Here is a 20,225-nt window from a genome sequence, read left to right on the forward strand (position 1 = left end):
ATTAAATACAATTTACAAAAGTGCTTGCCCTGCTACTAATAATTCATGTAATAACTGTTGCGTATCTATAACAAACTTCTCGTTTCTGATTGGTTCTCGGCGTACCTAAGCGTTTACGTGGGTCTCCTATTACAACTTTGTAACAGTGTACTTCTATACTGTAAATGGGTTTACTGAGTAACTTTATTTGTATGACCATAAATAGTATTGCAAAAGCATAGAACTTAACCAACTATTAATAACATCATCATAAACATGCAATAGAAAGAAAAATAAAATAGTAATTAAGTTGCATCAGTTTGATTTGATAGTATGTTATTGCGTAAATCGAAGCCTGATAAAATGAATTTTGACAACTGAATATTAACACAAAATAATCTGGACAATTCATTAATTTTTTGATAGCTTCTACTGGAGGTGAATGTTTAATATTCGGTAGGAATTGAGAATTCTGTGCAGTGAAAAAGTAAATGGATTCCATTTTTAATTTGATCCACTTGAACTGTACAAGAACGACAGAGTCTATTAACCCATGGAATTTGATTGTATTTGCCAGTTTCTATTACTAGTTTGTGATTGCCTATTTTAAGTTTCACTAAGTCTTTCTTTGTAATGTCTAAATAACAAGACGTATATTCTATTTTCTAACGTTCTTAGAGTATTAAATTGTATGTAGTGAATGTAAGATATATTTGTTTTTGCATTTGGCCTTCACAGTGCTTGATCTTAGCTTTAGATAAGAAAGAAAACTCAGACGTTCTCAAAACAGAGTAGACGCTACTTTTACCGGAGTAATAAACAACTGTCGAAATTAATAAAAAAGATCCTTACTTTGAAGATATAAGGTGTAATTAAGTCTTTACTGAGTGATAGCTATAATACGAGGAAACCTCCTAAGTTAAGCTACATACCACATTTGATGCTTTATTGCTTACTTCTACGGAAATAAATTTTACAGAACTGGAGATTTTTTCAATCTGTGAACTGTCCCAAGACTTAAAATCACGTTTAGTATATACACCTCAGGCTTCGCTGTTATGAGAAATCATTGTTTAATTTTTTATTTACAAGGAATGGGGAAACTTTTCTGATTTTTGTGTGTGTTTTTAAGACTGAAAAGAGCGTGAAGAGCCTTCTCTTCCAACTTGTCAAGTACCAATGAAAAGTTATCCGTGGAAAATATTAGTGTTCCCCAAGAAGTGTAGTTTTGAACAATGAATATAAAAAACATTGGTTGACTACGATGCGAAGAATAAATTATATATTAGGAAAAATGTAATAACATACATACATAATTTTATTTGTGTCAATGTATTTAGCACTGCTGTGCTACTTGAGGACAATGTCATTAGTTAAACAAATAATATAAATCGAACAGAAACTTGTTAAGAACCCCATCTGGCAGGAAGCTGACCAGTTGGTTGTTTACAAGCATGGAATGTAGTTGAATTGGGACAACCGAAGACAAACTCATGTAGTGGCAGGGGGGAGGATTTGAACCCTGGGGCACCGGATTACAAGTCCAGTAGCGCCCTAATAATATAACCCGACTAGGCCACGCTGCCTCCTCGTTACAACAAAATTCTTTGTTGTAACGAGCGTGTTTAAATCGATCCCATGACTTTCTGTCAGATACCCTAATCAGTGAGCTACAAGGAGACTGGTGGCGAGCTAGGCCCTTAATTCTCGGTTCATATGTGATATCCGTCCGGCACTGCATACTGCTAGAAACGGTGCTGTCGAAAGTGTTCAATTCACATCTGTTTACGGTAAATTGACGCCTAAAAGAAGTTTCACTGTCCCATCGTATTAGACGAGTGTGTATGGAGTGTCAAGGAACTTGTCGCGGTTTTGGTCGCCATTTTACAGGCCAGGAAATATTTACCAACAAAATATACTGAATTTAATAGCTACTTACATTTCAAAAAATAAAGATTGCTCTGGCAAAAGATTTAAGCTAATAAACGCTTTTTCCGTTTTTAGATTACTGTCTTACCCTGTCTCTAAAGTTTTACTCGTCAAGGAACTTGCATTTTGGAATTTGGCACTCAATATTCACTCGATTCACATACAAACACTTCCTATGCAACAAAATGGCGGTCAAAACCACGTCGAGGTCTATACACAGTGATGTTCTTAGCGAACAAAGACTTTCCAAAAATCACCAGGAGATACAGCATTGCTGTTGTCATCGCAGCGGGTTTTTGTGGCATCTGGCCAATACACCCAGTAGTAAACCTCATGTCTGTAAATTGTAAAGCGAAATAGTCTGTCTTGATCTATACCGGCCCCCCATTTTCCATTTGCCCAAAGGTGACATTCTTGTGCTAATCTCGAGTTTTCGTTCTCCATTCTAAAAAAAGAGCCACAAGCGTCGGGCTGGACATCCGTCTGACCAGCGAAGTACTGGACTACAGCTGCACCCATGCTGTCAGTGCGCGTGGTCACGTGCAACGTGCGTACCTGTTGTTTACTGCAGTAGAATCTTATTTGAGTGAAAGGCGAGTGTGTTATCAGTTCATTCATGCCACTTGTCGTCAGAAACATTTTATTGTTGTGGTAATTGCTGATTCCACGATAAGTTGTCTCAATTGATAAATGCGGTGCGGAGGACGAGCTGTCAATCACAACGTTGGAGACAAGAAGCCAGCCTCCTGCAATCATGTAAAGTTCGATGGTCATGTGATCAAAACATTAAACAAAATTTCTTGTATTCTTTACCTTTACGGTCATTCCCAGAAATAGAACTGAGCATTAGTTTTCAACCAAACAGTTTTGGTTGATCACCTTAATGGAACTTGAAATTTTAGAAATATAAAAGCAGGGTCACCAGAAGCGTTTTGTATATACCACATAATTCCTTAGTTTATAATTCTCTTGCGAGCACTGGCAAAGTACACGTTTCCAGTGATTATTTATTGTTCAAACATAGACATTGATCTGTATTCATTTTATAGAAAGAATTTGATCGCTACACCCAAAATACGAGAAAAAAAATAATAGGCCTGCGTATTCGTTTACGAGAAAGCGACGATTTATTTCGCTCGAGGACTAAGCTGCAAGGAAAACGCCGCCATTTTGTTTATGTGCGCGCTTATTACACAATGCACAATTACCTAACCCTCGGATGTACAAGGGGGGTGCATGCCACCCCTCCACCTCCCCGCGCGACATGAGTTTTTTTTTTAAAATTTGAAAAGAGGATATCTCATTCCATGAGCATTCTGGCTTGATTTTGGGTCAATTTCTGTTATTTTCTGATTTTTTAAAAAAATGGTGAAATCCAAGATGGAGGCTTTAATGGGTCATGTGACGTCAAAGCCAACAAAAGTTATGTCTTCAAATAGAGGAAGCTGTGGGCTTTCTACACAGTACAAAATAATTTCGCTGTGCCCTTATAGAACGAAAACCTGGCCTCTCTTGTACGACGGTGGAGATATGAATTTGCTTGTACGTCCGAGGTTTAAGAAAAGGTGAACCAAGGTTTTATTTTTCACAGTTGCCATGTTATCTTACCTCCGTCAGTTGTCATGTCACAGAAGACCTTTAAACGGTTTCCATTTTTCTCAGGGTCGATCCAGTACTCCCCGTCTGTAGTGGAGTCTATTTCCTTACAGGATGGAATAGGAGCTACAAAAGGAAACAGAGGTCGTTTTTTTAATAATTTAAAGTTACAGTCGAACCACAAGCCGCCTTTTAGCGGATACCACTCGTAACAGTCTTTGTAGCCTGTTACTTTTAAATTATTTACGCGATAATATACTATCAAATCAAACTGATGCAACTTAATTACTATTTTATTTTTCTTTCCATTATATGTTTATGACGATTTTGTTACAAGTTGGTTAAGTTCTATGCTTTTTAATTTGCAATACGCTACATCAACTGCTACTACTACTGCTGCTACTGCTACTGCTACTGCTACTGCTACTGCTACTGCTACTGCTACTGCTACTGCTACTGCTACTGCTACTGCTACTGCTACTGCTACTGCTGCTACTGCTGCTGCTACTGCTGCTACTACCTACTACTACTACTACTACTACTACTACTACTACTACTACTACTACTACTACTACTACTACTACTACTACTACTACTGCTACTGCTACTGCTACTGCTACTGCTACTGATACTACCGGTGCTACTACTACTGCTACTGCTACTGCTACTGCTTCTGCTACTGCTACTGCTAAGTACTGCTACTGCTACTGCTACTGCTACTGCTACTTATCAGGTGAAAGCGATGTACCTTAATCAAGTTTTAGTATGATATAATAGGATCGTTTTGTTACTTTTAGTTTAGACATGCTTTTGCAACACTGTAAACGGTAACGGTCATGCAAATAAAGCAATTTATTACTATTACTGCTACTGCTACTGCTACTGCTACTGCAACTGCTTCTGCTACTGCTACAGCTACTGCTGCAACTACTGCTGCTACTGCTACTGCTACTGCTACTGCTACTGCTGCTACTGCTACTACTACTACTACTACTACTACTACTACTACTACTTCTACTACTGCTACTACTGCTGCTACTGCTACTGCTACTGCTATTGCTATTGCTACTGCTACTGCTGCTACTGCTACTGCTACTACTACTACTACTACTACTACTACTACTACTTCTACTACTACTGCTGCTACTGCTACTACTGGTGCTACTACTACTACTGCTGCTACTGCTACTGCTATTGCTACTGCTACTTCTACTTCTACTTCTACTGCTACTGCTACTGCTTCTGCTACTGCTACTGCTACTACTGCTGCTACTGCTACTGCTACTGCTACTGCTGCTGCTGCTACTGCTACTGCTAAGTACTGCAAATAAAGCAATTTATTACTACTTACTACTGGTGCTACTACTACTACTGCTGCTACTGCTACTGCTATTGCTACTTCTACTTCTACTGCTACTGCTTCTGCTACTGCTACTGCTACTACTGCTGCTACTGCTACTGCTACTGCTACTGCTACTGCTACTGCTACTACTGCTGCTACTGCTACTGCTACTGCTACTGCTACTGCTACTGCTACTGCTACTGCTACTGCTTCTGCTACTACTACTACTACTACTACTACTACTACTACTACTGCTACTACTGCTGCTTCTGCTACAGCTACTGCTGCTACTGCTACTGCTACTGCTACTACTACTGCTGCTACTGCTACTACTGGTGCTACTACTACTACTGCTGCTACTGCTACTGCTACTGCTACTGCTACTGCTACTGCTACTGCTACTGCTACTGCTACAGCTACTACTGCTACTGCTGCTACTGCTGCTACTGCTGCTACTGCTACTGCTGCTACTGCTGTTAAGCTACTGCTACTGCTTCTGCTACTGCTACTGCTACTGCTACTGCTACTGCTACTGCTACTGCTACTGCTACTGCTTCTGCTACTGCTACTGCTACTGCTACTGCTACTGCTAATATACTACCAACTACTTAAATCCTATTCAATGATAAGGTTAAAAATACCTATTTCACAGTGTTTTCCACTATATCCTGGGGCGCATGCGCACTGATAATCATTGTCTTCGTAGTTGGCCACACAAGTTGCTTGGTTCAAACAAGGATCACTGGAGCAAGGACTCTAATAAACAATAAACATTCATATTAATGTTCAGATATGTAAGGCTACACCACAATCATTTTATCTCTGTCCTGAATAATTTATACTGATAATTTCACCGGCCGCTTATTCTCATTTACGTTACGTTATATTACGTTTTCTGGGACGTTACGTTACGTTATATTACGTTTTCTGGGACGTTACGTTACGTTACGTTAGGTTAAGTTCGGTTTGTTAAGCTTTGGTTTGGTTATGCTACGATCCGTCATGTTACCTTGTAAGCATGATAACTTATAAGCCGTGGGGGGCTTATTATCTAAGGTTTGATCTTTCATTCTCAGATTAACAAGCCAGAAAACTTGAGGATTGACTTTTTACCTCTTAATTTTAGTTTCGAGATGTGGAGGAAATTGTTTTCTGCGGTGTAATTGCGGTCTTAGCACAAGACGTGAAAAAAAATTTCGCGTTGATTGATAAAACGAAGGCTCTTCTTTCTAAAAACAACAAACAAGGATCAAACAAAAGAAATAATTAATGGTTAGAATCGTTTTTCCCGCATAAATATCTCAGTAAGCAAGCTTTTGATATGATTTTTTTTACACATGATCATCTTTATGCGATCTTTCCAGAACTGTCGAAAACTAAAATGATCAATTTTGGTGTTTCATCCATCTAACCCGTGGCCGGTGCTTATTCTTTTGTGCATAATGCTTGAAAAGTTTTCACGCCAGACCGCGCAGTCCTGTTGAGAACCTTCGTAGGCTTGTGACGCAGATGCTTATTCACCTGGTGCGTCTATCAAAAGGATCTTCTTTAACAATACAACTACTTATAAACATTTTTCGCGTTTTGGAGCGCTAAAGGACTTCTTCGGCTGGGAAGATTGTGCAAAGAATAAATAAAGATAGTAAGATAGTAGAATTAGAGGAATTTGCTAATTAACCGGCACTGAAGCAACTAATAAAGATCTAAATAACGCAGATGTTAGTTAATTTATATGCTTCATTCAAAGAATCTCTGCGCTCTCCTCTTTGAAGTTTTCAACAATACAACTACTTGAAAAGAAATGTTGGTGTTTTGGGGGAATTTTTTTCTGCTGACGACTGTCAGAAGAACTTGAAAGTACGGTATCGTAAAAAAGACAGATAATCTCTCTGATAAGCTCCATCACAAAACAAAGCTGATACAAATTGAGCAGTACTGGTTTACAAATACTTCTTTTTCTGACCTTCTGACGATGAAAAAAATCTCTTCGCTCTTCTGCTCTTTGATGTGTTCAACAATTCAACTTTAATTTTGAAAATCTTTTGGGTTTTTTTGGCATTTTAATGTCATTTTAATCTCTTAAAAGAGCTTTCTTCAACTGCGGACGGTGTAAAATGAACGAACATTATAAATGCTCTAAAAAAATTAATGTTGAACCACATTAAAGGTAAAGAATTAGGATTTTTTTCTCCCTCTGATGAGATTCCTAGCTTTAACAAACAAACTTAAGGTGATTTAAATAAGCAGAACTTTTAGAAATACTTGTCTTTTACTGACCTTTATGCTGAAGTGATGAATCACAGCGTTATCAACAAACTTGTTGGAATTGTTGTATTTATCGCTTGGTAACAGTTCGCACATAATCTTTCCATCTTCATCACGAAATGCCGCCAGATTAGTTGAGAAACACGATGAGTGATCGACACAAAGTTTACCGCACTCTCGAGGCTCTTTTACTAAAGCGATGTCCAAAGGAGCTAAGTTCAGGGAACGAAACTTGTGTGCTGCAAAATTGGCGTAGGCCACACCGTCCCCTGCATCTCGCTTCAAGGCTTTGGAGCCATCAATGTAAACCTCACTTACTACTTGGTAAACCAAATGTGTGGTGAAAACAAGAAAGAGAAACTCTGCTCGAGCAAATAAGCTAAACATTCTTAGTTACGGATACAAAAAGGTCGTTATGTATCGGACTGGGCGGAGGTTATTTTGGTGATTTCAAATGATCCTAGCTCAAGTACATCGAGAAGAAGGTTTCTGAGGCTACAGAGTTCGTGGTTGACATAACCGGAGCAGAAGGCCGAAAATTTTGTGATTAATAATTTAACTAGCAATTTTTATTGTCATGTTTTATGTAAATGAACTAACAACCAGTTAACTTTTTTTTTTCACTTGTATTGATCATTAATCTAAACAACAATTTCAATGATTAACCCGTGCTGCTAAACATAAAAATAAGAAATTTACATGCATCGGACCTTCAGAACAAAAAAATGTTTTTGCTCTTGGTTAGCAGATAGAAACTTAACGTAGATAATTGAAGTTTATTTTCATTATTCATGCATGTTTGTCCCTATTTTCACTCAGTGGAACTCGCAATGCAAAACGGCACCTTTCTTAAACAAACTTCTAAAATTTCAACTTCAATCCAGATTTATCCGATTTAAAGTAAACTAGAAAGAAGGTTTTCCAATGATGTTCACTGTCAGAGTCGCCTTCTTCCTAGTTTTCAAATTAAATGTAAAACTTTTTTCAATTATCAGCCGTTAAACTTCGTCTTTGCGATCTTAAATAAATTGGTACCCAAGAAGCTTTCGATATAATCAATCCCTAACACTATTGTCTCCATTTAAAGGATTTTTATTTTGGCTCAAGGATGAATTCCGAATATTTACAATTTTATTTGCATAACATATTTACAAACACGTCTAACATCGGACATTATTAGTTTGCGAAGATAAATCTTACACGTCGGTACTTGTTTCTAACGGATATCCGTCTTCATTCATACGAAAACTCACTAAAAGACCACAAGATCAACAGCCAACAACGAACCCACGCAGGAATTAAAATCTACTGCGGTTTTACCCTACATTAAAGGTGTATCAGAGGTTCTTCGCCGCTGCCTACAACAACAAGGCGTTCGCACCGTTTTTAAATCTGACACAACTCTTCGGTCTCACTTAGTGCGATCGAAAGACGCCCTAGAACCATGTAGGAGCATAGTTTGGGATTATTTTAAAAAGTATATTTCTTAGTAGGCGCTCGAGCGTTAAGATTGTTTATTCATCTGCGGAAAACAAGAATTTCAATTATGAGTTAAGTGTGAACTCGCGTTTCAACTAGGTGAGAACTCACGTCGCAGATTGCTTTGAGATTATCTTTCAGCTTATCTGCTTTTCCGTAGCCACTGAATGGTTGCTCATATTTAGCTTGTTAAAAGGAATCCTTGTTTCGACCTTTTACTTCATCTTTGGCTTTGAAAATAATTTCGGTTAACCGCTACTGTAAACTTTAAGACTTAGGAAACACGAACACTTAAGAAAAGATATTTATCAAACTTAAAATCTGCTTTCTATTGCAGCTTATTGTAAAACTTATTGCTTTCCGCAAGGGGTGTTTTCAGCTGCGATAATGCAAGATAACTAATTTTTCCGAAACGAATTATTTGATTAAGTTGCGGAATCGTTCGCACTTTACAGCTCAACTTCGCATATTGATAAGTTCTGCAGTTCTCATTAAAAACTAAATTCGCTCGCAAGAGTTTACACCTTTGGGTTTTCTTGTTCGCAGGTGATTTTCTTTTTGCTGAATTTCATATAAATTTTCGTTAGTAAACTGAAATATTTTAACAACACTAACTTCGTTGAGTTACTAGCTTTCGATCTAGCCGATTGTTTTCCTGTAAGGAGTTTTAGTTCCTAAAATATTTCTTACTTTGCAAAAATTTTCACAAACAAAGAAAACATTACATCATTTCGGTTTTCTTTGTTCTCGGAAGTTGGAACATCTGAAAACACCTAACTTTCGCATATGAATAGCACGGAAACTTGTGAAAAATTTAGAATAAAAATCAGCGAAAATAAATGACGTTTCGATGAATCGCGGTTCATCATTAAAGCAAAACTATTTAGTTCGTAATTAACACTCTATACAATTCACATTGTATAGTCTTTAATTTTATGCAACGAGATTTTCACACGCACTCTTAATATATATTGAACTCATCAGAATCTGACTTTTTTAGAATTTGATAATGATGAACCGCGATTCATCGAAACGTCATTTATTTTCGCTGATTTTTATTCTAAATTGTATAACGAAAGCCTCCGTTATTAGAAACTTGTGAAAAGTAATTAATTTTAGTATTTTCCTTTAAATAGAGCTGCCTTGTAGCTCTCGAGGATTCATAATCAGTAACAATCAGAGTCATAACCAGAGATGTAATCAGAAACAACACACGACGAATGACTCTGGACACTCTCAAATACGCTAAGGCGAGAACTTGTAGCAGGAGGACAATCCAGAATTAAACGCTGTTAACCGGAGACCTTTGGCTCTTTCATCTTACTTAATCTGTCCTGCTACAGAACCAGGCAAACAAGATGGTGTTGTTTACAAAATTCCATGTGAATGCGGCAAAGTATATATAGGTGAAACAGGGAGAGCGATGCAAGACAGGATAAAAGAACACGACAGAGACATACGGCTTGCTCATACACAAACCTCCGCAGTTTTGGAGCATGCAAACGAAACGGAGCATTTTCCTTTATGGAATCAAGTCAAGTTTATCGATCGTGACCCTCACCGATACACACGCAGGGTCAAAGAAGCACACGTCTCCCTGTTCCCTAGCCCAGTAGAACTGATCTACAAACTTACTTTCAATGTGCGTTTATATTATTAAACAAACGTCTTGGTCATAGGTATGGTCAGTGTAAAATGTAAACTGTAGACTGCTGTAACCCTCACCAATAACCTTAACCTTAACTTATCCTTAACCTATACCAACCCGAAGACTAACCCCATCTTTCACTGTGCAGTTTGCATGTGTTAGTTTTTGTAGGTTTAGCCTGCAATCTGCATTTTACACTAACTATGACATGTAAGGTTAACTCAGTGAAGTCTTATCGCAGACCGACACTAATGAGCCTGTTACTTGGGATGTTAGGATAAAAACCATTGGTGTTAAAAGCCACGCCCCTGAAATTGTTATTAGTCGATGCTGTGCGGAAATAAGGCGAATTCCTGTCCTCGCACCAATAAGGACACCGCTTAAAACAGCTATCCGTGTAACCAGAAAAAAAAAACCAGCGTAAGGTGTCGAACTATCGCAGATCAGCAGCTGGTAGGAGTACGCATTGCTTGCTCCAAAACCGTCCCACAATCCATAAGTATCAGCAGTATTCCCATAGTTCACTGCGGCCGTTATTGGCTGGTTCAAGCGTCGCTTACTTGTTTCCAGTTTGGTGATCAACAAAGATTACGTCTGTGAACTAAAAGACAAGACACAATAGCAAACAAATAAAATAAGAAAAGTATGCCTCAGTTTGAAAATGGATAAAAAGGTTTCAACAAGAAAAAATGTTTTTCTTTTTAGCATCAAAAGGGATGGTGGTGGGTCGAGGGATGGTGGTGGGTTGGATAATTGACTAAATCGTTATGTCTCAGTGCACGTGCTCGAACCTTCCACATTACAAATGAGACAGTATCAAATGTACGATTTACTTACAATGTAATATTTACCAGCTTTGAGTACATATTGAACACAGATTGTGCCTCCTTGGTAGGATTATAATACATGTTTTGGTGTAGTAGCTTGTAAGTTGGGGCTTAACCACGTTTAACATATACCATCAACTAACTTATAGTTTTGTTTCTAATCGCCGATGATAGAATTCAAAGCTGCACGTTTGTAGGTGGTCGATTTACTTACAGGGATGTTGTTGCAGTCCGTCCTGTACCCGTCACTTCCATAAGGAAACTGAGCGCTGTATGTGACTTCGGTCCTGGGTTTGACATATTCATCAGTAGTGTAACACATGGTCCATCCTCCATTGTATGACGTCATGTCACAGTAGGCCTGGAATGCATTTGAATGGCTTCCTCCATCCGGGTCCAACCAGTACAATCCATCTTCCTGCATCACATGATTTCACGTGTCAGTTAACGTACTAATCTTACTCTGATTTGCAGTGCTGCCACAACGGGCAATTTTATGAAACACGTGTTTTTATCTAAGTTGGAACTTAGAACTTAAAATGTAATACGTGGGCAGTGGGCCCCACCCGTCCATGAGTCTCAGGGCCGCGCCTTCGACAAGTGAGATCAACCCAATAGTCACCCTTTGCCGGTTACCTGGGGGTATGCTGCGCCAGATAAAAGCGGGGAGCTCACCCCATAAATCCCTAATCCTACGATTTTATATGGCCGTGGCATGGATGCTATTTTCCATGGTTAAGCACAAGGCTGTGAGTGACATTTCTAATAAAACCCTAACCAGCGTAGCGACAAAGACGCGACGCTTGACCTTGATAACTCAAACAGTATACAGCGCTCTTTTAACTCTGTCAAGAGGGGATAATGATAATGAATTTATATAGCGCATTTTTCATGTGTATATGTTCAAATGCGCTGTACACCTACTTATTCACGTCTCAAAGGCCAGACCACAACACCGGGAGCTTCGGAGCCTACTATTTTCGATTATAGTTCACCACTAAATTTTCTCCGATTCTGATTGGTTTAAATTGAACACGTGACGCGATAGTGCCCGTCCACCGGAGGGCACTATCAGCCCAGTGCCCTCCCGTGAAAAATGCCCGGATCGATAGTGCCCGCCCGTGACTGTTTTTTGTAAACAAGCCGCCTGCAGACAAAAAAACCCAACCAAATTCACTGCATTTAGTGGGTTTCTTGTCTGGTTTTGTTTCGTTTGTTAAATTTCGGCTTTCAATTGAGTTTTTTATCCTCAAAAGTAAAAATATTTCACGATGCTTGTTTATGTATGTGCGCGCGGAAGAAAATTTAGTGATGAACAATAAAGACAATAGAGTGTTTCTGTCTCGGAACTATCGGTCTGATAGTTGCCCCTTGGAAATTTGATTTTCTTAAAACTAGCATATTTGCCCTCGAAGCTTCGCTTCTCGGGCTAATATTTGTTTTAAGAACATCAAATTTCCGCGGGGCAACTATCAGCCGATAGTTCCTCGACAGAAACACTCTATTGTTAAAATAGTGTGTGGGTTCTTTAACGTCCCCTGTTATAAGACTGATCTATGACCAAAGAACACTGCAACAACAACAACAACAATCTTTATTTGTGCCCAGAAAAGTTACAATAAATAAATACAAGCAAGAGGGAAAATTTACAATAAAAAAAGAGCACAGCCACTTAGAAATAGCTAAGGCTAATCGAGCTAAGTGGCTGGGCCAAGCGGAAAAAAATATTGCAATTAAGGTTACACAGTATAAAAAAACGGGACACGATTTCCATTCACACACACACACACACACACACACACACACACACACAGGGAACAAAAAAAAAAGAAAAGTGTATGTACACACAGAAAAAAAAAATAAAGTTCATCAATGTAACCAGTTAGTAGTTGGAGATAATCAATTCTTTTAAGAGATTTTTGAAACAAACACGACTCTTAGATTTAAGTGAGTCATCAATGGAATTCCAAACTTTGGCATGGAATGCTAAGACTTAGCAGAAACGAGTAAAACTAACAACGAAAACTTAAAGAATTTGCCAGATGCCTAAGTTAAATTAAGGAAAATACCTATTTCACAGTGTTTTCCAACATATCCTGTTGCGCATGCGCACTGATAGTCGTTGTCCTCGTACCTGGCCTCACAAGTTGCTTGGTTCAAACAAGGATCACTGGAGCAAGGAGTCTGTTGTTACCGGGAGATAATTGAGTTGATGTCAGTAGATTTGAGTATTATAATGCCACTACGTTTTACTTTACTTAAATTTTACTTTACTAAGGTCGTTTCCAGTGACTTCAAGTGGATCTCCCTGGATTAAAATCATTCTCTCGTAAAAGAGATCTTGTTCGCTATCTTGACATATAACTATTCAATAAAGTTCTAAATGTTTAGATCGTTGTATCACTAATTGAGTACTATAGCACAAGGGTAGTCTCCTTCGCAGCCGTTATTTGAGTTGTCACGCAACGCTTCTCCTCAGTAACGGCCGTTGGTGCGAGAGGAAGCGTTGCATGACGAGCCCAAACAACAGCTGCGAAAGAGACTTGTACCAGGTCCTTTTCCCTTTGAAATTTGAAGTGCATCTAACGAGAAACCTCGTCTGAAGGGCTAATGGAATATTTCTGGATCCCAGAGCGACGAAGTTTTGGCTTTTGATACTTTAATTAAGTCATGACATTTCACCTCTTGGAGCCCAATGGAGCCCTTTTTGCTGATCTTAACGTAACTGAGCTCTGTAATTTTATGCTCAGAGCCCTTGGGCCCTAAACTTTGCCTTTTACTTGGAATCAAATTAAAAACCTCGCTTGACGCGAGTTGGATCGTTGACGCCGTCCACACTTATCAAAACAAAGCTTTTTACGACGAAAAAAATTCTCGAGGCAAAACCAAACCTGTTTATGATTCTGATCTGAGCTTGGAACTATATTCTTTCCAACAGGTGTACATGTGAACTCCAGTTTTCATATTTTTGTTCGTTTCAAATGCTTCCTGCATAAAACTTGCTTTTGAGTTCCAAACCTCATTTGTCTTTTTGAAAAAGGTTAGAATTAAAATGGCACTTTGACAGGCACCATGAAAGCTTAAAAGCTTTTTATGTTTAATGTTTTTTTTTAGTCTACGTAATGAATAGATTTAAAAACATATCGCCTTACATAGAACTAAGTTAGCTTAAAGTTAAAGCGTCTTTTATTCAAAACTATTTATGTATATTTTGTTTCTTCTCTCTCAGAAGTACCCTTTCCTTTCATATGCCAGAACTATCTTTTTAGTATAATTTTAATCCCGTTTTTCGCCCTGCTACCCATCTAGCCTAATGCCTGGAACAGGCTACCTGCAGCCTATACTTACAGTTAATTTTTTAGAGATTTTTTTACTCACTTTTTCAATTATTTTTCCTACCTTTATGCTCAAGTGATGAAATGTTGAGTTCTCAACAAACTTGTCGGAATTGTTGTATTTATCGCTTGGTAACAGTTCGCACATAATCTTTCCATCTTCATCACGAAATGCCGCCAGATTAGTTGAGAAACACGATGAGTGATCGACACAAAGTTTACCGCACTCTCGAGGCTCTTTTACTAAAGCGATGTCCAAAGGAGCTAAGTTCAGGGAACGAAACTTGTGTGCTGCAAAGTTGGCGTAGGCCACACCGTCCCCTGCATCTCGCTTCAAGGCTTTGGAGCCATCAATGTAAACCTCACTTACTACTTGATAAACCAAATGTGTGGTGAAAACAAGAAAGAGAAACTCTGCTCGAGCAATGAAGCTGGACATGGTTAGCTACCAGAGTCGTAACGTGCGTTGAATTTTAATTTTTGCGCATTAAATGAAGGAAAGAAAGAATTGAATTAAGAGGTTTTGTGATTAATAATTAAGAAGCCTCAATGATTAGTGAAATGCTGCAGCTAACAACATTGGCTAAGGTACAGCAAAGGACCCCTGCTATCCTTTAAATATTTCCGTCTGAAATATTTAAAGGAAAAATCTTTTTAGTTTTTTGTTGTTGTCGTAATTCAACCGTATAGTTAACGTTTTAGCTAAAAGCGGCGCTCTTCAAACGAAATTTGATATCTGAGTTCAGGTGTTTTCTGGCTTACCGGTACGCTTCGTATGCACTATTTCTTTTTCATTTTATCAAAAAAATGACATGTAAAATATTTACATGCATGTACCCTTTGCAGTTTAAAATGAAAATTTTTTGGGAATCCGAAGCCGCGTGTATACTCACCGACAACAGTTGCTTCTAGAAGCAAACAACTTTCGAATTTCTTGTCGGTGCTGGAACATAAATGCATTTTGTCCGTCCTACTGAGACACTGACGGCTCAATTAATCAAAGCCACACCTTCCAAACAAAATTTCCAACGTTTTTTAGTTTTGCTTCAAATGGTCAGCATAAGCAAATGATAAGCAAATCAAAAGGAAATCGATATTGAAGGACAATATAATATGGTGTCCTCCTTAGTGTTAAAACATCCATTTGAGGTTGAATTACAAGATAATTTTGATACCTTGAATAACCTATAAACGGGCTTCAGTTGAGTTGTGGACCAGATCGAACTCATACATACATACATACATACATACATACATACATACATACATACATACATACATACATACATACATACATACATACATACATACATACATACATACATACATACATACATACATACATACATACATACATACATACATACATACATACATACATACATACATACATACATACATACATACTTTATTGGCTTTCCCCCTAGAGGCTTTTCAAAGACAATGAAATAAATACAATAATAATTTAAAACTACTTAAAAACTCTAAAATGATATTCATACTTAAAATTAATTAACTAGGATTATGAATCTATAAAATCTTTGACAAGTTTACGTTTAAGATAAAACTTAAAAGCAGATACATTCTCGAGAGTTTTTAGAGAGCTATCCATGGAGTTCCAGATACTGACTATTCTGTAGTAAAACGTCCTCTGACCACTGGCAGACTCTGTTTGTCGGCAGACTCTGGCAGACTCTGTTTGTCGTTTTTTTTTGATACCCTATTCGGGAGGAGCTGGGAGGCTGTTCACTGGTTACACCTTGAACAACTTTTGTCTTCTGTTAATTGGAGGCCTCCCGAATGCGAAAGAGCCGATTACCGCTTATAATACATTGATCAACACATACATCAACTGAGGATACCTAAACTTCGAGCCAGGATTCGAGCCAGGATCCGAGCTAGGATCAGAGCCAGGTTAGCCTAACTAGCGCTCCGGTTAGCCTGAATAGCACTCCGGTTAGCCTAAATAGCGTTCGGTTAGCCTAACTAGCACTCCGGTTAGCCTAACTAGCACACCGGTTAGCCTACTTTAGCTTGGGTTGCTTGCGATTAGCTTTTATAATAGGGTAGAGTTCGGATCCTGGCTTTATTATTAGTTTATCTCACATCAACTCCTCCACGCTTTGTAAATAGCCAACTGGTTAACCTCCTGCCAGTTTTTAACAAGTTTATATTCGATTTGCAATATTTGTTTATTATTTAATGTCCACAATTAGCACAACAGTGCTAAATACATTGGCACTTACATGCAAATAAAGTTATTAATTTTATTATATTTATTTTGATGTCCTCTTTTATGGCAGTCGAGTACGAATCCTTTAGGATTATTTCTTTCCATTTAAAACTACAAAAGTGTTCTTATTTGAAAGAGGAGAAAAATGTCGTTCTGAAAACGCAGGATTTCACTCGAGAAGCTGTTATCAAGGCAAGCAGCTGTTTGAATGACAATTAGCTCTTTGTAGGAACCGGTCCCTTATTGGCTTCTCCCTGAATATCGTCCCCGTACGTGCGCATATTAACGTGCGTACGTAGCACGTAAAGTTTTAATTCTCGATTGCTTGAAGAATCATGTGTGCTGAATGCTCCGGCAGCAACAATTTTGACTGATGAAGCTAAACACTACTGACTCACTAAGGCGTGGGTCGCACTTTCGGATCAGTTTTTGGAAAAAAATGCCGAAAAAAATGTATAAACAGGACTTTTTTAAAAAATAAAAATGTCAGTACTTATCCCTATAAAATTACGTGATGACTGGTCAAGTTTAATCCAGACTCTCATTGATTTCTGTTTGCACCCCAGTGAACACAACTGACACATTTTATTGCAAATCATTACAATTTTCTCTGATTTTTATTTGCCTTTTTTCGACGTTTTTGCTTGTTTACATGTACAAGCTAAAATGGTAGAATAGGGGTTAGTGGACAAAATTTGGAACCACATATTTGTAAACTCTCAAGGGACTTTTTTAATTTCTCAAGGGACTGTTTTAATTTCTCAAGGGATTACTTTCCGCTGTGGGTGATCACTTGCGATTTCGTGGAAAAAACGTGACTTGTCACATTTACAAACGTTATATAACAATTTTAAAAGTGACATGTCAGCTTTCTTATCTCAACGCACGTGTGTCTGAAAGGCGATCTATAAAAAAGCGTCGCACAAACAATGGATTGCGTAACTAAAACACGAATAAATAATCACTAGCACTTACATCGCGTTGAGAGCAATGTTGCATGAATCGGCTTTACAACATGCGATCGTATCTACGCAGTTCGAGTGGAATTTCAGTCAAAGACAGCAAAATTCTTTCGTATTTCATCTTCAAATATAATTCGAAAGCATTCACTGTATATGTGGCTTTTGTTTAATCCTGGGTCTTGATATCCGACCCTCGCAGAGCCTAGACAAAACGCAGCTTGAGTGTAACGATTTGTTTACGCCGCAATTATATGCGCAATGTTTTCTCCGACAGTAGTTGAAAATATCCGAATTTTTTTTTCGTGCATTTTCATGGAGCAATCGTAACGATACGGCCTTGAACACATCGAACGGCGGTCTACCTATATCAATTCAAATATAGCGTCGCAAAAACAAAGCGTCGAACGCATATTTTGCTGTTTCATTTGCTAATTTCGCTGCCGTAATCGACTGCCTCGAAAGGTCCTTGCAGTTTTAAAGTATATTGTCAGATCTCGCTGAAATTTGCACTGTTTATTTGTGTAATGTTAAGGAATATGTGTATAAATACCCGGCGCGAACGAGCCATTTTTGACAAAATTATATGGCTGCATTTCCTCCGCGAAGATAGGAAATTGTTAAATTAAACTACAAAGAAACTGTAGTGATAAGTTCGAAGAACAATGCACAGGATAAACCTTCGACTCATACTTCATGCAAAAACGTCGATATCTCGAAGAGACTTTGATTTGGTCTTTAATCTGACTGGGCATTTCGAGTGGTCGTATACTAAGGTAAATTATAAAGAAAATGAAGTTTGTGGATATTGGTCATATTAACATGGAGGTCGCCAGGCAGTTCTGTTGGGATGTTATTTACCCAACTTTGGTCAAAATCAAAGACCATCCACTATATTGGCAGTCCAAACATTCTAATGTTTAAAAACGACCTTATCTCCAGCAAAGTGCATTAAAAGTCCACAACTCTATCACCAAACTCTGTCCTAACGATCCTTTTTCCAAACTGTTTTGTGTTCTCAAGCTCTTTAGGAACAACTTGATCCATAACTTCCAACATTTCTTTGAGTTCCTCTGCAATCTTGCAGTCCAGAGTTAGAAAAGTTGTTGCAACTCCATAATGTCCCATCCGGCCTGTCCGACCACAGCGGTGAACATAATCTTCAATGCTGTCTGGTAAATCATAGTTAATAACATGTGCTACTTCTGGAAAGTCCAGACCTCTTGAGCCAACGTCTGTGGCTACCAACACATCCACCTTCCCATCACGAAATGCACTCACCAACTTGAAGCGATAATCCTGAGATTTTTCAGAATGAAGACCTGATGCGTGAAACTGTTCTTTTTTGAGTAACTCTGTGACATAATCCACATTTTGAATGGATGACGTGAAAACAATGACAGGAGGATAAGAAGTACTTCGAAGGACTTGAAGAAGTTTTGCTGGTTTTTCGTAGTGATACAAAAATGTGACATTTTGCTGTATAGTTGGGGAAATCAGACCGACTGGTCCTACTTGGATTGTAATGGGATTTAACACTGCAGATCTTGCCAGTCTTTCTAAAGATTCTGGCATGGTGGCAGTCCAGAGCAGTGTCTGCCTGGCCCTGACGGTACCAGTGGCAAGTCCAACAACCTTCCTTAACTGTTCCTCCATCCCCATACCCAGCATCTTGTCTGCCTCATCCATGACCAAATACGACACTTTATCCAGGCTGAGCAAGCCACGTTCACACAGGTCTAGTAGCCTTCCAAGCGTTGCTATGACAACATCAACTCCAGTTTTCAGTTCCTGTACCTGACTTGAAATCGGCACACCACCGCAAATAGGAACTGATTGATATTTTACGCTAACCTCTGGCGTTGAGTACTTTGAAGACACAAACTGATTTGCTGCTGGATGATAGCCAGGCATCTGTGGCATTCCTGTGTTCAAAAAGCTGTAAGGTGAATAAGTAATGTGAGCAGTATTTGCTATGTTTGAGTAATTTACTTGATTTGTGTTAGCACTACCAGGGAAAGCCTCAGATGCCCTTTCTCTTGTATGTGCTGTGATGCGGTGTAACAATTCAGACACATGATCAGACACTTGTCGCATAAGCTCTCTTGTAGGAGTCAAAATAAGTGCCACAGGTCCTTCTCCTGGTAAACATGGCTTCCTTGTTTTAAGGAACATAAACAATGGTAGTGAATATGCCAAAGTTTTCCCAGACCCAGTCTCTGCCAAGCCAATGATGTCTCTGCCACTCATAACACAACTAAGTGCTTGCATTTGAATGGCAGTGGGTCTAATGTAACCATTATCAGCCAAGTACTGTTGAAGTTCTGGAGGTAAATTCAAGTCTTTGAAACTTGTTATAGGTTTGGGGCAGTTCTCTCCTTGTATCTCAATCCCATTTTGCCACCTTATTTCATCAGTTTGTTCTTCTGAAAGCTGTGTGATGTTTTCAAGTTCATGGTAGTAGGATCTCATTAAGTTGTCTTCCTCCCCTGTTGCTTTTCGTTTCGCACTTTTTCTAAGGGGAATGAAATCATCTTTCTTCTTTACAGCCTCTTTGCCCTCCATTTTGAAAACGAAACGAAATTGCTGTCCAGCAGTTAAAGGTAAAAAGCACACTCGCGCACGAATTTGCC

General features: G+C 38.6%; 2 protein-coding genes and 1 pseudogene across 3 annotated transcripts; all 3 read right to left on the reverse strand.

Annotated features, from left to right (window-relative positions):
• Positions 1–7,620, reverse strand: LOC144654540 (uncharacterized). The gene is made up of 4 exons (XM_078514699.1): positions 7,124–7,620; positions 5,488–5,602; positions 3,517–3,630; positions 1–2,654 (listed from the first exon to the last, which is right to left on the reverse strand). Exons 1-4 carry the CDS (start codon positions 7,496–7,498, stop codon positions 2,137–2,139), a joined length of 1,122 nt encoding a protein of 373 aa, XP_078370825.1. The 5' UTR covers positions 7,499–7,620; the 3' UTR covers positions 1–2,136.
• A 1,845-nt stretch (positions 7,621–9,465) lies between these two features.
• Positions 9,466–14,846, reverse strand: LOC144654542 (uncharacterized; annotated as a pseudogene). The gene is made up of 5 exons (XR_013570927.1): positions 14,465–14,846; positions 13,132–13,249; positions 12,181–12,222; positions 11,280–11,479; positions 9,466–10,839 (listed from the first exon to the last, which is right to left on the reverse strand). The product of XR_013570927.1 is annotated as an uncharacterized LOC144654542 (transcript).
• Positions 14,847–18,314: 3,468 nt separating this feature from the next.
• Positions 18,315–20,168, reverse strand: LOC144654546 (uncharacterized). The gene has a single exon (XM_078514704.1). It carries the CDS (start codon positions 20,155–20,157, stop codon positions 18,544–18,546), a length of 1,614 nt encoding a protein of 537 aa, XP_078370830.1. The 5' UTR covers positions 20,158–20,168; the 3' UTR covers positions 18,315–18,543.
• Positions 20,169–20,225: the final 57 nt, after the last annotated feature.

This window comes from Oculina patagonica, chromosome 5, assembly GCF_052425735.1.
Source record: "Oculina patagonica isolate OP01 chromosome 5, crgOcupat, whole genome shotgun sequence".
NCBI lineage: Eukaryota > Metazoa > Cnidaria > Anthozoa > Scleractinia > Oculinidae > Oculina > Oculina patagonica.

Bases quoted from the DNA above. Each gene is read 5' to 3' on its own strand.
- LOC144654540 (XM_078514699.1), bottom strand. From the start codon at position 7,498: ATGTTTAGCTTATTTGCTCGAGCAGAGTTTCTCTTTCTTGTTTTCACC. The intron at 5,603-7,123 runs GTCAGTAAAAGA...ATTGTTTATTAG, and splicing joins TTCATCACTTCAGCATAAAG to AGTCCTTGCTCCAGTGATCC. The intron at 2,655-3,516 runs GTAAGATAACAT...ACATGATTGCAG, and splicing joins TGACATGACAACTGACGGAG to GAGGCTGGCTTCTTGTCTCC.
- LOC144654546 (XM_078514704.1), bottom strand. From the start codon at position 20,157: ATGGAGGGCAAAGAGGCTGTAAAGAAGAAAGATGATTTCATTCCCCTT.